Source organism: Cibotium barometz, chromosome 40 (assembly GCF_041138505.1).
Source record: "Cibotium barometz isolate CiBa-2024 chromosome 40, ASM4113850v1, whole genome shotgun sequence".
NCBI lineage: Eukaryota > Viridiplantae > Streptophyta > Polypodiopsida > Cyatheales > Cibotiaceae > Cibotium > Cibotium barometz.
The window spans coordinates 20,848,148-20,865,843 of NC_141085.1; the positions used below are offsets into that span (position 1 = coordinate 20,848,148).

A 17,696-nucleotide genomic window follows, 5' to 3' on the forward strand; every position below is an offset into this window, starting at 1 on the left:
AGCCTATTCTCAAACTCTTACCCTCTTTTAAGCTTTTCATTGCTGCACTGAAAACCCTGAACTTTCTCTCCTCTCCACTCCTCTGTTGTAAAACAAGCTTTTCTTTTCCCTTCTTCTCTTTTCTTACCACCATGGCCTCTTCCAGTAATGTGAGAAGACCTAGGGAGAAGGTGGAAGAGCTTGTGTTGCATAACACAAGAGATGAGAATGGAGTTTGGGCTCCAACAAGATTCAGGGTTGGGGCTTGGGTCTACATGCAGCCAAGATCTAAGGGACCCTATCGAGTGCATCAACTGGGGAATATGCTACATCATTGGAAGGGGCAGCTACAAGGCTTCAAGCATACTAAGAAGGAAGGACTAGTTGCCATAGTGCAACATGTGTATACCCGTGGAGACCTGTACATTCAAGGCCAACGACCAAGGTTTCCTTCAAATTGTCAGTGTAACATAAACACAACTTTAACATGCTAATATTGGATTTTTTGTTTCAAATTTTCTTATGATCCTCCATTTTCTTATGTCTCTTTGCAGATACTTTTTCCTCTAATTATGTTGAGGAACAACCACTCCAAAGTCTCACTGAAGTTTTCTATGCTATGTATGCATCCATTAGAGAAGTAATGTTTGTATCTCAAAGCCCAAGTGATCTTGTACAGAACAATATCTTTTTCTTTTCTCACTCATATTTTGTAGATAAAAAACCAGGTTTATTTGGCAAGCTAGAAGAGATCCCCAACCCCCCTCTTAACAATCCCGAATGGCCCAAACCAGATGCTTAGACCATCTTATGCTTAAAGTTTAAGATGGTAAGTGATATCAAGACATCACTCAAGTTTTCAAAAGCATCTAGGTTAGTAGGGCTAAATTGGTTTTGTCCTTTACATGTTTTTGTGCACATGTTCAATTCCATGCCAATGCACCAAACAAAAACAAAGTATATTTGTAAGGAGGTACGGTCTAACCAAATTCAAGGATTACTAGGAGAGGGTTGGGAGGTTAATGAGGGGTCACATCAAGGTAATGTGTACAAGTGCAATTTAGTAGATTACTAAGAGAGGGTTGGGAGGTTAATGAGGGGTCACATCAAGGTAATGTGTACAAGTGCAATTTAGTAGATTCTACAGTGTCTTGCAAGTTCTTGAAGGCACGCTCTATTTTGTACATGCGTGTGCACTACCAAAGATGGATGCAAAAGCACCACGATCCCACTTCAAACCTTAGAAGAAGAAATTATGCTTATTGAGGTAGCTGTGATGATGCAAAATGGATGGATTGAGCGAGTGGCACAGCAAGCAAGCATTGGAACCTAACAGACCTACGTCAACGCTTTAACATCATGGGCTTTGAAAATGTGGAATAGTCAAGTTTCAAGTTGATGAGAAAAAAGGTATATATGATTCCACTACATGTCTAGAATTAACCCTTACACTTTCTGGTTATTGTGCCACTTTCTATATTTTTACAGATTGGGAAGCGTAAGGAGGGGACAACCATGGAAATTATGTATAGGAAAATATTTTGATTTTTCCTTTGATTGCAAAGGGTGGTTGAAATTGACACATTTGTAGGGAGAGGCGATGGCAGCAGGAGACCAGGCCAAGGTCCATGGACATGATGCTGCGTTGGCACACTATCTTGGTCAGCTTCTTGTGGATGGCATCACCATTATCCATAGGGAATACACCCCTCAATTTGCCTTCACTCTCTTCTTTTTGAAAGCCCTCTCTAAGGTGCTCTGTGTAGCCTCTATGGCACAGAGCACCAAATGTATAGTTCTGATTAAAAAATCCCTTGCCTTCGATGTTTTTGGTTCTGGATTTAGGGGTAAGCTTCTTACTCGTATAGGTACAGCCAAAAGCATAGGCATAGAGGATCCTCAAGAAATAGCCCAATCACTCCTTGAGCACACTCTGTCCAATAATAAGAGAAGGAAGCTCAATATTGTAAGAAAGCTTTTGTAAAGATGATGTATCACTTCTTATTATGAATACAATACAGTTTTTGCAAACTTATTTTCATCAAGTATATCATTGTTTTTTCTATTTCATACCATCAATGTTTTTGTGAATGCATCAGAAATGACCCTGGGAGCCTAGGGGAGAGTGCCAGAACAATGCGAATTTTGAGCCTGCACTGTTGCTGTAGAGTCCAAATTCGCACTGTTTTGACACAGCTTCCTCAGCCCTTCAGGAGGAGCAATTCTGATGCATTGGATGACAAATATTTTTACACGTGATTAAAGGTATTTTTATCTTGTAAATTACTATTTTTCATAATCAATGTACTCAATGCATCAGAAATGATTCTGAGTGGCTGGGGGAACAGTGCGAATTTTGAGCCTGTACCGCTGCTGTAGAGCCCAAATTCGTACTGCTCTGGCATAGCTTCCCCAGCTCTCCAGGAGCAATTTTGATGCATTAGTGACAAATAATGTAATTAAAGGTGTTTTTATCTTGTAAACTACTGTTTCTCACAATTAGTGTGCTCAACTTCATTATAAATGCATCAGAAATGATCCTGAGTGGCTAAGTGCCAGAACAGTGCAAATTTTGAGCCTACATCGTCGTTGCAGATGTCAAATTCGCACTATTCTGGCACAGCTTCCTCAATTGTCCTCCAGGAGCATTTTTTATGTCTTGGGTGACAAACCGGCACATGATAGACACTCCATGTTAAACAAACATGACACCGAGACATTGTAAGAGAAACTTAAAATTTTAATTATTAGAAGGTTACAAATGAAAGCCAGATAGGCTTGTTACAAAGGGGGATTTGAAACAAAAGAGTTGCTTCAAAAAGAAGGTTAACATCTAAGATCTCTAGATCGTGTCTCGCTCACCTCGAATGCGCTGAGCTAGTTACATGTCCTTGGCAGATATGGTAATCCTCTTTGCATGTATTGCAAGGAGGTTGGTGTCTTCAAAAAGCCCAACAAGGTAAGCCTCGAAGGCTTCTTGCAATGCTTCAAGGGCAATCCCCTGCACACAGAACTTTGTTCTATATCGTTAGAGAATCTCCTTCACTGTGCGAGCGAAAGGGGCTCTTCTTATCAGTAACTCAGTGTTCCTCTGATAAAACTTGATTTCTTGATTTATTGTGATGCTTGCAATTGAGATTGGAGAATATGGGTTTGCCAAGCTCCACTTGTAGTCAATCTTCTGCAGTATCCTAACAAGCCAAGCTCTCCTTCACCAACAAATTGCATAAAAGATGATAAATCACGAAAAGGAGAGTTTGCTCTTAATGGAGGGTCAATTGGATAGAGATGCACATCAACCCAAAGATCTACATTTTTCTCCTTAGCTATCCTAGGAGCTTGGACAGATTGTGCATCAGTAGGATGGGTTTTTTTAGAGCTGCCATACTCTTTAGGAATATGAATGTGTAAATCAACCTTCCGTTTCCCTAGCTTCACAAGGGGCTACACATAGCTTGCAAAGGCTCCATAGGTAAGCAGAGGAAGAAGCTAAAGCAGAGAGATCCTCAGAGGGAGGGAGAGAGAGAGAGAGAGACTGTTAAAACTTTGTTATTGGAAGTTTAACACAAATTCGTTTTTCTAAGTAGAAAATGATATTTTTGATATACAAATATACTAACATAGAGTTTCTCATCAATAAATTACATTTATGAGATAATTTAAAAAATAATAATTCTTGGGATCCCCACAATTTCGGGATCTCATGGATGTAGTGGTTCCCTGACAGTTAGTTATGTCTATGGGATTGTGGGGACCTGACATTTAGTTATGGATGTACTGGCTCCTGACAGGCTTCTGACGTGACCCTTGAATTACAAGCTTTTTGGAGGAAAAAAAATATTTTCATCATACATATTGGTTGGGTGGTGTTTTTTTACCTCAAAATATTAAAAAAATAAAAAAAAATTACTTTTTGGGACCCACCTAAATACGTGAATGTTTTGTTGATGTGAAAGAAAGATATGGTGGAAGTTAATGAGAAAGGAGATTTCAAATTGACAAGAAAGATTCAATTTGTAGAGAGTGAAGATAAAAAATTCATACATATTGGTTGGGAGGTGTTTTTTCCACCTCAATATGTAAAAATAAAATAAAAATTTCTACTTTTTGGGGCCCACCTAAATACAAGAATGTTTTGCTAATATGGAAGGGAGATATGGTGGGAGTTAATGAGAAAGGAGATTTCAAACTAACAGGAAAGATTCAATTTGTAGAGAGTGAAGATAAAAAATTCAAAAAATACGAGAAAAGTCAAAAAGTAAGAGAGAGAGAGAGAGAGAGAGAGAGAGAGTATGAGAATATTCCCGTTAAAAAGTGAAACTAAGGGAGTATGGCTGATGTGGCAAGGCAAAAAATAAAGTTCATCATAGCCTTTGTCTCCCTTAAGCCGAACTTTTTAAGCTCTAATCCCTTAAAATTAGGAATCCTTAGGAGGCCCTTTTTGGGTCCAAAAAATTCCTAATGAATGAGGATTATTTTGCTGACTACCCTCAGCTTTTGCAGGCATATCTTGAGGCTTTTCAGTTGAGGACAACTGTTTAGAAGCCTGGGGGGATGTCACCATTTGGTCTATCTCGATTTGTGGAGCCACTTCTATGGGACTGTCGGCCAGATTTGTGCCATGTTCACATGGGGCCGGACCAGTGTCCCATGTGAAAGGGCCAGTCTTTTGGTGGCACATGGACGGGAGCCAGATTAGTGCCACCCGTGTGATCAATGCTGCCTCACATGGACGGGAACCAGTTTCATGCCTTCCGTGTGTGACCTGCTTCGTGTTGTATGGACGGGAGCCTGTGGGTGCCACCCGTGTATGGCCAGGATGGCGTCTTACCTATGGGACTGTCACTCCGTTAGAAGACCAGGACATATCTTTATATTTCTGTCGCACCAATTTTGTGCCTGACAGAAACTTCTTGTACAAGTTTCATGAAAAGGAGATTTCGTCCATTATATGTGCACATGCATTTATACCTGCATGCATAAATTTGTTTTTGCATGACTTGTTTGCGTGTGTCTTCCTGCTATGTCGTGCAAGTACACTAGACAGGGACGCCCCCAGTGTTTCGTGGAGTGCTGTTTGCTGACTCGATGGTGTGGCATGTGAACAGGTGGTAAGTATTTTCATTTTTGCCCTTCTAAAAGGTAAAATCCATAAACAATGGTAAACCTTAATATTTATAAGGTAATGTGTTCGCACCCATTTTAAAAAGAGACTGGACATTTGCTTTTGAGAGTGCCCAAAGTATTAAATTGATTTTAAGGTTTTATAACCTTTGAAAAAAGACTTTGCATGGAACATCTTTAGTTATTTTCCACGTGTGTTGTGGCTGGTGGGTTCTCTTATCTCCATCGCCTATTGGCTACCCTCTTGCCTTCATCATCTGGTTCTCTTCCTCCTCCTTTGGTACACGCCGGCTGCCCCTATGGTATCTACAACACTTGCAAACTGAACTGGTTGTCCTATTGTACCTGCAAACTGAACTCGTTGCTGTATTGTACCTACAAACTGAACCTACTGCTACCTCTATTGTACCGTACACCTAGTGATGTTGATCTACTTGCACATGGTGATACAAATGGACTTATCTACAGCCTTTCAATTGTACAAACTGCTGCTAATGAAACCAAAGTACAAGGCTCCAAAATAGAGAAAGGACTCTTCCATTGTTTTATTTGCAACAAGCTACTCCAAGTGCTATGTTTAAATTTATGTAAAATTCAAATTTCAAGTTCTACAAGTTTGTGTAGTACAAGAACATGGATTTTTTTTTTAATTTCCATTCCTTGGAAGTTTTCTTGTTGGTTTGTTATTCCTCTATATGTGCGTGCTAACCGCGCCCTCAAGATGAGAGGGCCAGTGAAGGTTAGCCAAAAACCTAGGGAAAAAATCGAGTACAAAGCTTAACTGGGAGAACCGGAAAACGTTCCCTCCGCAACGTACCACTGTCCTGCGTTAGTACATGCGTGCTTGTTTGTGCACGGTCCCGGAAGACCAGTGAAAGGCAGGTGTGCACCCAGTGAAGATGGAAATGAGCCTGTGCCTTGAGGCTACTCCGACCAACACGTCTTCATCAACTTGAACCAATTTGTTTGGTTGTTTTCATTCCTTGATGGAGAAATCTGGCCTATAAGGCCCGTGACACTTGTACAAATATAAATACTCCAAGAAATACAGTAAGTATTGAGGGAGGGGAGAGGGCGGCCCTTTCCAGTCCCAATGCTGGTGTCATTTGCATTTTCAGTATTTTCAATATTTTTGTTGCTGATGTTGTTTCTATTGTTTAATACCAGTCAAATTAAGTGTTCTAAATATGTGTATATTGTCTTCCGATCTGTAGGCCTCTTGTAGGGAGCAATCACATCTTCCACTCAGCTACACCATTTTGTTGAGGGTGACATGGAATAGTGATTTGACGTTGAATCCTATGGATTTGACAGTATGCAATAAAGTCTTTTGATGTGACAGAACCTCTGATTTTTCCTTAAGAAATGTGACGATTGTGAATTTTATGAAGTTGTCAATAAAGGTAAGGATGTAATGGGAGCCTTTGAGGGATTTTGTGGACATGGAGCCCCATAGATCTCAGTGGATAAGTTGAAGGGGTTGAGATCATCGCGAACTCGACCTTGGGAGCTTTTCTTGTCAAAACTTACTAAAGATACAGCCAGGACACACAGCAAGAGGTGCATTGAGTTGGAAGGTGAGGCCATCAAACATGTGATGCCTTTGCATATTCTTTAGGACATTGATGTTCGGGTGGCCCAATCTATGATGCCATCTGAGGGTTTCAAGCTGTGAGGTGGATTGAGTGACCGCAACGTTTGGATGAGCAAGGCCAGCCGTCACCCCGAGTCGATAAAGCGCTCCACACTGATGACATGTCAAGCGTACCTGCTGTCCAAAAGTAAGAGCTACTTTGAAAACACAAGAGCTACTTTGAAAACACAATGCTCGTGATGAAACTCATAATGGTAGACCCATTTTTGGTTGTATCACTCACAAAGATTAAGTACTTCATCAGTGTCCTGGTACTTAGCAAACTAGTCCTATGGGAATTTTTTTGCCCGTTTGGTAATTGCATTATAAGTTGCCCAAATCCTCTTACCAAATTTGAGGCTGTCATCTCCAAGCCTTACTTCCAGGATTTGCAGATGGACGATTTCCTTGGTATGGTGTCATCCATGAGGTGTCGAGGTTAAAAGCTGTCCTTGGTGGATTGCCATACGAAATCACCCTGTATGATGTACTCCATGGTGGCTTTTTCACAGATGTGGTGTGATTTCCAGAGTTATATCCTACAAGGTCTGTCCTTGCCTGATTTTGCTAACTAATAGGGGTACTGTTTGATTTGCAACAGTGGACCACGTAAACGATATCCATGTAGAGGAAAGGGCTACTAAGAGCAGCATTACTTGCAAGATATCCAGGATGGCCAATCCCAAAATAATTACTTGATCAAACAACGATTGGTAGTCATCTGCAAAAGTATCTGCAGATTGTACGTCCTTCATCTCACGATTGATGAGTCTTATCAGGAGGTTGACTTGAGAGTGTACGTCTTTGTGTTCGTATTGATCTTTGAGAGCATCCCACATCGCCTGAGCAATTTGTAGGAGACAAACTGACCGGATCTGTTTGTCACTGATATGTAAGACAATTTTTGTTTGGGAACAGAGATCTTCCTGAACCCATGCGGTTCGTACGGCTGCATTGGATTGATGCTGGGCCAAGGTCAGCTTTGGTGCCTAACACAACACCCCAAAGGTCGAGGCATTTGAGGCACATCTCCATTTTGACTCTCCAAGCACGGTAATTTGAACCCGTCAGTTTGACCAACTCATGGGATCAGGCACTGATGGCGGGGCATTGACAACTGCGGCCGCATTTTGTGGATTTTGTCCGCAACGAAAGCCATCTACACTCTGCTGCTTTTCGGATCAGAGAGCAACTAATTAGCTAGGAAATGTTTAATATCCTATGCATTCTCTCAATTGAAACCATGTCAGAAAATTGCCATATCCTAACTAATCAGCACTTACCCAATATTAACTCCTGATCACTTAACACAGCATACACACAGAGAGTAACTTGAGTATATCAGATGAACCCCAAAGGGGTGTATTAATATATGATGTAGGGTTGTGACCCTAGTGTCTCTTGACCGTTCAGTTGCATCTCTTCAGTAAGGTTTCAACTCTTGGTTGTTTTTATTTCGTTTTTCACTCACAGGTACCTCCATGCAGCTTGGGAGGGCAGTGCTTCAACCAGCTATAACATTGGGTTTCGGCTACTTCAATGTGGGCTAGAAGACGCTCTACTTCATTTATTGACTGTGCGTTTATTGAGGTGTGATGAACCATGGCATAAGCTTTAGCCCAACAAAATGGCGACTTCAGGGCCCAGGCTAGTGTCAGCTCCTCCTGTTACCCTAACAGTTCCTGGAGACAGCTACTACAACCCTTGCCACTGGAGAGTGATGTCTTGCAAACCATTCTCGAAAAGTCCTTGAACCGGCTGTCCATCAATCTTGTTAAACCATTAAGAGTGTGACCCCCAACCCATAGACACGCACATGAGGATGGACAGTGTAAGCAGTTCAGTATTCCATCAAACACCACAGCTTAATGAAAAAACTTCCCTTCTTGATCATCAGCACAAGAACAGTCGTTCTGACTTTCAGTAGGCCTCAATTTGAATTGAACTCATTATTCAGACAAACTCGAGAAATTTCATCGGGTCTCAAAACTTGCACCAGAACTTTCCAGAGTGGTCATTCAAAGACCCTTGCGCATCAAAGGAAAGAATGTTCTCATTGAAAAGGGTAATTTCAAAATTACACTTTTTGACTTCCAAATTTCAAAAATATCCTTCATTCCCATTCAACTGTAGCAGGAGGTTTTGATGTTATGTCATAGACAATCCTATTGACACCTCGGACACTATTGCATATCTTTGCAGAAACTTCTGCAAGAAATTTTGGATCAAACTGGTACCTGCATTAAAAATCCAAATGTTACTTACAGCAACTGGGAGTCTGATTGGCGATCCAGACATGCTCTTCAACAAAATCATGCCAACAAGCCCCGACTACGGAACATTGGGATATTTAGCTGGATGCATTTTCTTTCTCAAATGCAAAAATCGTTAATTATGCAATGTGCCACTTGAAAAGGGATCCCTAGAACAACTCAATCACAGCTCAATTGTACCACACTAAGAGCATAAGAAACAGAGTCATCACCTTGACCTGTATTTTCAATAGCTGAAAATGGAAAAAGAAACAAGCATTTAATAAAGAACACTTTTGATAGTTATCTTACCAGTCAGCAGTCATTCCGTCTTCACTTGTTATAGCTCTCAATGCCACAGCATGGGAGTGACTTCTACGATCTCCTTGCACTCCAACTGTCTTAATCGGTAAAAATACAGCAAAGGCTTGCCAAATGGAATCGTAAAGGCCCGCCTCTTTCAGTGAGTTGATAAAAATTTCATCAACCTGCACACATAATTTGGTAAGACAGAAATCAAATGACCGAACTTGTTTGGGCAAATCCAGAAAAGGACTCCAAATGAGAAAAAATGACACTTAGGATCAAGGCTAGCACCAAAGAGAACATGCATGCACATGCACACATGTAGCCGGTTGAGCGATTGAACTGCTAGCTTGAAAGTGTTACATGGCAGGTTGCTAGGGCTCTGGAAGCATTTCTGCAGCTACACAGCAGGTTGCACGTTTTTAGTCAGCTCCACAGCTGCTGGCCCAATCTGCATTGCTGCTGAGCACCCATTGTAGCAGGACCCAGGTGATGCTTGCCCACATTCTATCAATGTGGGTAGCCACACACAAGGGCAGAGAAAAATTGCGAATTCCAAGATTTTTAACATGTTGAAGGGCTATATACTCCAATCAACAATCAGTATGAAGAAAGTATTTACGGCCATTGGAGTTTGCATACAAGGACAATACAGTCTTCCACAGAAAAGACAAATTTTGAGATCATTTATGGTCATGTGGTGTAACACTCTCAAGTAGGGGGTTAGAGGACTTTCACACTCAACTATTAATGCAAACAAACACTTCTGGATGACCACAACCACATTCACAGTAAAAACTTGAACTTCAATCTGTAAAAGAAAGTTAGCGACACCCCACTCGGCCAGAATGGGCCGACCCTCCCCTTGGAGTATTGTATTTTCATATGTACAAGCCTAGGGGCCTCCTCTTCTCCTTCACTCTTACAACAACATCTGGATCTCTGACATATGCACAAAATACCATATCCTATCGCAGATATTCCAATACCTGTGTGGGTACTGATCTTCCCCGTATTCACAAGCCTTATCAACAGCATAGAACACATCTGAATCAATAAAACCAAAATACAGAGTATTTATACCCGCAAATTCATGTACATAAATACAATCCGAAATCTCGTCGATGCAAGCCAGACCTAAATCCAAGCAATTCAGAGGGTTAAAACAGCAGTCAGTACAATCAACAATTTGAGCAATACCACCAGTACTATCAAGGGTCTGCCTGGTCCAACACCACCCAAGATGTCCTAAACACGAGGAAAATCCATGATTAATCCTAACTACGTGTGGCAGGCAAAAGCTTCATCAAGCAGCTGTATGCCTACATTGGTAAGCCACCCCCAAGCCTAGGGGCCAAGGCCAGATTCCTCACACATCCATGCAAGTCAACCTTGGCATCCCACACCACCAGGGCTGCTAAGGCCTTCGGCAAGCTATCTGCATCACGCTATGGACTGCCAAGAGTGGCTCTCAGTTGTGGCCCAGGTATTGACCACCATACACAATCCCACTCCTCTACCAACCCGCCACTTATATAAATGGACTCTATAGCTATAAACAGCCATAACTTATCAGGTTATTAATCTATGATCATTAACCTCTAGAATCCGCCTGCATCCCTAATCCCAAGGTTCTACGACCCCAAATTAGGTCAACTAACCCAAGGTTAGCATCACATACTTCCCCACCTCGGACATTTACATCCTCATAAATGAATGTGGAAAAATCCCAAGTTGAGTCCTCCTCAACTCTATCTTTCAACTTAATTTTATATGAAGGATCAACTTATTCCCAAGATTCCTCTCCCTATGAAGTCAACAATGAGCTCCAGCTCATGTGGAACAAAGAACCAAGTCCTCAACATGAACTTGAGGTGACACAATGTCAACCTCGTCGCCCAATTTCTTCTTGAGTCCGCTCACGAGGAAAACTCGATGAACTCGTATATTCAGAGGCAATTCTATATATACCTAGATGAATCCAGGAACATGCCCAAATTCACCTTCTAGGAACGTGCATGTTATATACTCATGGTAGTCAACCCAAAAGACTATATAACTATCGACTCCATTATGCATAGCATAGACTAGATACTACGACATCCCCACTAACGTCATCAGTGCCCAATAGTGGGTGTAGAACTCGGTATCAAGATATGCTCTCACACACACACACACACATAAGAGCATATATTCACACAAAGCCCTTCATACTCCAGAGCCAATTCTAGTTTATAAGCAACCTCACCAATATTTTCAAAATCCTATAAGGTAATATAAGGTAAACAATACCTAGGGATAATTTGGGGGAAATTCTAGTTTATAAGCAACCTCACCAATCTTTTCCAGAATCCTATACAGTCCACAATACCTAGGAATAATTTCACAACCTTTTCCGTACGCACAATCTCAGAACCCTTATGTACTCTCAAATACACACAGCATTTCCTAGAAAAACTCTGTCGGTGAATGCTTTTACAAAACACTGTCCTATCCTAAATACTCCGGATAGCATCTTCAGCACAAACTAGCATTTCATGGATGTCAGCCAAGAAATCTCTAGCTGCAAAAATCTGAAAACCATTAAGTCCTAAGGTCATTAAGGATCTAGGCTAATATCTGTTAACATCTATGTGGTGTGTGAACACCGTAGGCCAGGGCACTTTTTACTCTCCTTAGGAGGGGTTTTTTCATGTGCACAAGGACACACCCTAAGCCATTAGTGTGTTACCTGATCATTTCATTTGTACTTTATTTTTGGTACACCCAATATTCATTGTGTTACGTGCTTTCTTTATCACAAGCTAACACGATTGTGTGCTTGCTTCTTTGTATGCATGTGTAAGTGTTACTACTACTCCCCTGTCCACCCAACATTTGGTATCAGAGCTGAGGCTATAGCTATTGGGGTTCAAGGCACTCTTCAACAAGTCGTGGGCAAACAACAATTCATCGAATAGCTTGCAGATCGTGCTTCTATTTGGGAAGCCCCACCAAAAGGGCCCAACAAAGCTTTGCTAGGCCCCCACAAAGGGAGTTTAAGATCCATCTAGAAGCTTTCCCTAGTTAGGGCAGCCACCACCCAACAAGCTGCCAGTGCTGCCATCTCCGCCCACAACTCCCATATTCCGCCTACAGGAGAAGATCCGGATCAACTGATGTACCTGGCCAAAACATGCTCTCGAGAGAAGGCCCAACACGAAGTGATGGACCACATGGTGCCAAGAAGAACCTGGTTTGCCACCACCACTCTACTTGCAAGGGAAAGAGTCTCGCAGAACTCCAATACAAAAGCTTCTTCCAAATACTCGGAAGAAGAGGGACGAGCTATTGCTCAAGAGAGATATCAATGCCCACCTGGCAACCAAGATAGCGAACTAGAGTGCCCCCCAAGATCCACTGGAAAGCCTCAACTGGGCACCAAGTCGGGGTGGGTCCAAATCTTCCTCACCGGGCATTCAATTAGAGAATGCCCCAAATCAGTTTTTTGATTTGGGCAACTCTATTGGAGTAGTGTTTCAGAAAAACAGAGACATAAACAAGTACACAGCAGCAAGCTCTCTCAAGAGTGGGAGAGAGTGATGGTGATCCACAGATGCTCAAAGAAGATAGGATAGAGCAAGTGAGTTAACTCCACAATATCAAAATACACATAATAAGTGCGGTGTCCTTTCACACCTAATATCGCAAGTTATCACTTATGCTCCCACTGCCAAGAATGACAAAGCCTATGCTATCATCTTGCTTGGTCTTGGAGATGATTACATTCATCACATCTCCGACATACAGTCTGCTTCTCGAGCATGGATTACTTTGGATACCCTTTTTGGACCCCGCTCTAAAAACTCTAAGATTGCACTCATGATCTCATTCTTTGATCTATATATGCAGGAGGGAGCTACTATAGCCTCTCATGTCAATTATTTTCGTAGTCTTATGGTTCAGCTTGCATCAGTGAAGCCCCCCATCTCCGAAGATATTGCTATTGCTGTGCTTCTCAAAAGCTTACCTGACACCTATGCTACACTTGTCACTACCTTCAAGTATCACAATAATCCTACTCTTGAAGGTATCATCAATGCTCTCCAAGAAGAGGAAAGAACAAAACAACAAAAGGTAACTGACACTGCATTTCTAGCAAAAAACCCAAAGGGAGAAAAGTGCCCTTGGTTAGCCCATGTTCACATGTGGCACTACTCGTATCATAAGTGGCATAAGTCGTAGCATATATGCTGCCAATAAATCCCCCCTGTAGTGGTAATGTGAACCTGTACAAGGTCGACAGTAGATCACTCTTTGTAAGAGAGTAAGCCTAAAGCTTTGCGGAAAGCTTCAAACTTCTCTCGAGGCAACGCCTTCGTGAATAGATCTGCAACATTGTCCTGTGTAGAGTAGTAAGATAATGAGATCTCCCCTGCATGAATCCTCTCCCTGACATAGTGATAATGAACCTCTATGTGCTTAGTACGTGCATGAAACACTGGGTTTCCTGCCACGGCTATAGCACTCTGACTGTGAGTGAGTATGGTGGTGGGTGTCTGCTAACACTCACGAAGATCAATCATCAATCTCCTCAGACATACACAATCTACTGTGGCTGTAAAGGCTGCCCTGTACTCAGTCTCACAAGTAGATGTGGCAACAGTGGGCTGCTTTTTGCTCAGCCATGATATGCATGAATGCCCCAAAAAGAAACAATTCCATTGGTGGATTGCCGTGTATCATAGTCACGAGCCGAGTCGGAACCACTGTAAGCATGTAGCTGCAAGCTGCTCCCCCTGCGATATACCAACGCAAGATCCAGGGAGCCCTAAAGATAATGGAGATCTGCTTCACTGCTTGCCAATGCTTTGTACTTGGACTGTGCAAAAATTTGCTACGATGGAAAACCCCAAACTAAATATCTGGACGTGTGTTGCATAAATATATGAGGCAACCCACTGCTTGGCTGTAAACACTAATATCAAAAGGCTCTCCAACATCATACATGCTCAATTTCAACCTTGGCTCCATCGAAGTAGAGATGGGCTTACAATCTTGAAACCCAAATTTGTAAAACAGCTTTTGAATGTACTTTGATTGGTGTACATAAATGCCAACATCTGTCTTCACAAATTGTATGCTCAAATAATAATGCAACAATCCCAAATCTGTCATTTCAAATGACGATTGCAATTCAGCTTTGAATGCTGAAATTTTATCCATATCATTCCCAGTTAGCAACATGTCATCCATATAAAGAATGAGCATAATCGAAGTACCATGATCCTCCTTCACATAGAGAGTACTCTCCATTGGACTATTGCAAAATTTATGCGTGGTCAAATAAGTATGTATCTTCTCATACCAAGCTCGAGGAGCTTGTTTGAGACCATAAAGTGCTTTTCAAAGCTTGCACACTTTGTTTTCAAGACCATGCATCACAAAACCAACGGGCTGATTTATATACACTTCTTCCTGCGAATCCCCATTGAGAAAAGCTGATTTTATGTCCAACTCACACACTTTTCATCCATGATGGACAACCAATGCAACAACACATCTAATCGTGGCCATATGAAAAGTAGGTGTGAAAGTCTCATCATAATCAATGCCTTTTTGTTGGACATATCCTTTGGCCACTAACCTGGCCTTGTACCTATCAATGGTACCATCAAACTTTCTTTTTAACTTGTAAACCCACTTTGTGCCAATGGGCTTCTTGCCAACAAGCAAGTCTACCTAATCCTAAGTGCTGTTTTTATGGATAGAATCCATCTCATTTTGCATGGCTTGCATCCAATGCTCATTCTCACGAGCCTCTTCAAATGAATCTGGCTCATCTGCATCACAAAGTGTACTCATGCAAGCAACATCTGTGTGTTCTCTTGCATTACTTGAACCAACCCGTGTCCTGCTACCAAGTGGAGTTGAAAGTTTGCTTTCCTTCAAAGTACGAAGCAACCAACGAGGCACAACTCTAGCCTCCTCCGTTGCTGTCCGCTCTTGCTCCACTGTTTCCTCCACATTTTGACATGTAATAAGCTCATTCATGGGCTGATTTTGAACACTCAAATGCTGTCCATTGGGCAAAGTTGATGGCTGATCTGTTGAGCCATCAATTCCAACGGAAGAAGTCCTTCAAACATGTTATGTGGGCCCAAAGGTGACTGTGCAAAAAATTCAGCCAATGGCTGGTCTGAATTTTCAGCAAATACATCTCTGGTTGTCCAAAATCCTTTGTGGGGAAGGACTAAAGAGACGGTAGCCTTTATTGCCATTGCTATAACCCACAAATATGCACTTAGCTGCTTTGTCATCAAACTTGCCTCTCAACTACTGAGATACATGTGCATATGCTATATATCCAAAAACTCTAAAGTGATCAACTTTAGGTTTTCTTTTGAGCCAAGCCTCATACGGCGTGATGGTTTTCAATGCTTTGGTAGGTACTAGGACATCTATTCAACACATGTGTAGCACACATTATTGCCTCCATCCAAAATTTGTGAGGCAATCCTTTGCCTTTAACCATGCATCTAGCCATTTCCATCAAAGACCTGTTCTTTCTCTCAACAACACCATTTTGCTAAGGAGAATATGGCATCGTGCATTGATGCTTTATGCTTGCCATAAATGCTTTGAAAGCAATGGACATGTATTCCCCTCCTCAATCTGTATGGAGGGTCTACACTATGCAACTTGTTTGATTTTCAGCTTGTGCCACAAAATGCTGAAAACTTGCAAAAACATCAGCTTTGGCCTTCAAGGGATACACCCAAGCAAATCTAGAGTAGTCATCAATAAAGGTTACAAAGTATAGATGCTTTCCAAAAGATGGTGTCCACATAGAACCACACACATCATTGTGCACAAGCTGTAATTTCCGGACAGCCCTTGTTCCATCTTTTGGGAAGGCATTTCTATGCATCTTACCCAATATGCACCCTTCACATACATGTTTTGGTGGCAGCTCTACATGAGGCATATCCTGTACCATATTATGCCTTTGCAATAGCATCACACTACCATAATTCACGTGCCCAAACCTGGCATGCCACAATTCTGCCTCGTGCATGGCATATGCAAGAGTTGTAACCACATGAGCATCATGCTCTCTCCTACCAAACTTGTCAAGCTGATATAACCCATGGTGCAATGTGCTAGAAGTGACCAATGCATAGCCACCTTCACGGTCATTCACTGTACATTTGTCGTCCTCAAAGCTGACTACATATCCTCTTTTAGTACCAAAAGAGGAGACGGACAGCAAGTTCTTCTTAATCCTTGGCACATACAATACATCTGGAGGACATAAGTGTGCACCATCAACTGTTGTGAGGATCACCTCACCAACACCCTAAACTGGATAAGAAGAATTGTTCGCACATGTTACCCGCTTGCCTTCAAGGGCAGCCATAAGCTTAAACAAATCCCTTCGTGAGGTAATGTGTTTAGAAGCACCACTGTCAAAAGACCATGTGTCGTGTCTTTCATTGACACTGAGAGACATCTCCTCCAATGATACATCATAACTGCAAGTAATGAAAGTCCACTCACCCTGCACAAGATTTACTGATGCATCATCTTTCCCTGCAGGTGATGAAGAAGAATCTACAACCATGCCGCTTTCCTTTTTCTTCTCCTTTGCAAGCCTTTTTTTGCACTCAAGTAATGACCGCGCATCTTGCAATAGTGACATTTGCCCTTTTTCTTGGGCTTGCTTGCATCATTTTTAGCCTTTTGTGAAGGCTGTCCCGAATCAGCCTTTGGCTGAAAACTGTGTTTGGTTTTTCCTTTGCCCTTGTCTTGGACAGCAAAAGCCCCATCACCACGCATGCTAGAAGATTTGTTCTGCCGATACTGCTCCTCCTATAGCAACAAACCAACCAACTCTTCAAACAAGATTGGTTCAGGCTTACCCCGCATAGATAGTGAGCGACGTGTGGAGATTCAACTAGGTTTCTCGCAAAGATGATAGTGTTTTGGAAACCAACTCCTTCTCGGAAATGACCTCATCAATGTTGAGTAGCAGCTCTCGAAGATCCTTCATCTTCGTAAGATGATCAGCCATACTATCACCTTCATTCATGTCCAAGTTCTCAAGCTCTTTCTTGAGAAATGCAACCATGGCCTCAATCTTTGCCTGATACATGGTTTCAGGTACATCCTAAGCTCACCGTGTGGTCCTACAAGACCGAATATGCGGTACGATTGATCGCTTTACTGACAAAGCAATCAAAGCCATCGCTTGGGCATCTCGAGTATCCCATCTCTTCTGCTCCTGTAAGGGAAAAGTGGGTACTGCGGCTTGTTGAGCACCACGACCAGGCGTGTTAGGTGCTATGTCAACAGGGCGTACATCTTCACCTGACACATAACCCCATAATCCTTTGGCCACAAGTAGATTTCGGACCATGAAA

General features: G+C 42.0%; 1 protein-coding gene across 1 annotated transcript in view; it reads right to left on the bottom strand.

Annotated features, from left to right (window-relative positions):
- Positions 1–8,581: 8,581 nt before the first annotated feature.
- Positions 8,582–17,696, bottom strand: part of LOC147615298 (GMP synthase (glutamine-hydrolyzing), putative / glutamine amidotransferase) — a 41,913-nt gene continuing 32,798 nt past the window's right edge. The window contains exons 5-6 of the mRNA XM_086779375.1: positions 9,301–9,476; positions 8,582–8,973 (exon numbers count right to left, since the gene is read on the bottom strand). Coding sequence (XP_086635501.1) covers positions 8,850–8,973; positions 9,301–9,476 — 300 coding nt within the window. The 3' untranslated portion in view covers positions 8,582–8,849. The remainder of the gene's footprint in view (positions 8,974–9,300; positions 9,477–17,696) is intronic.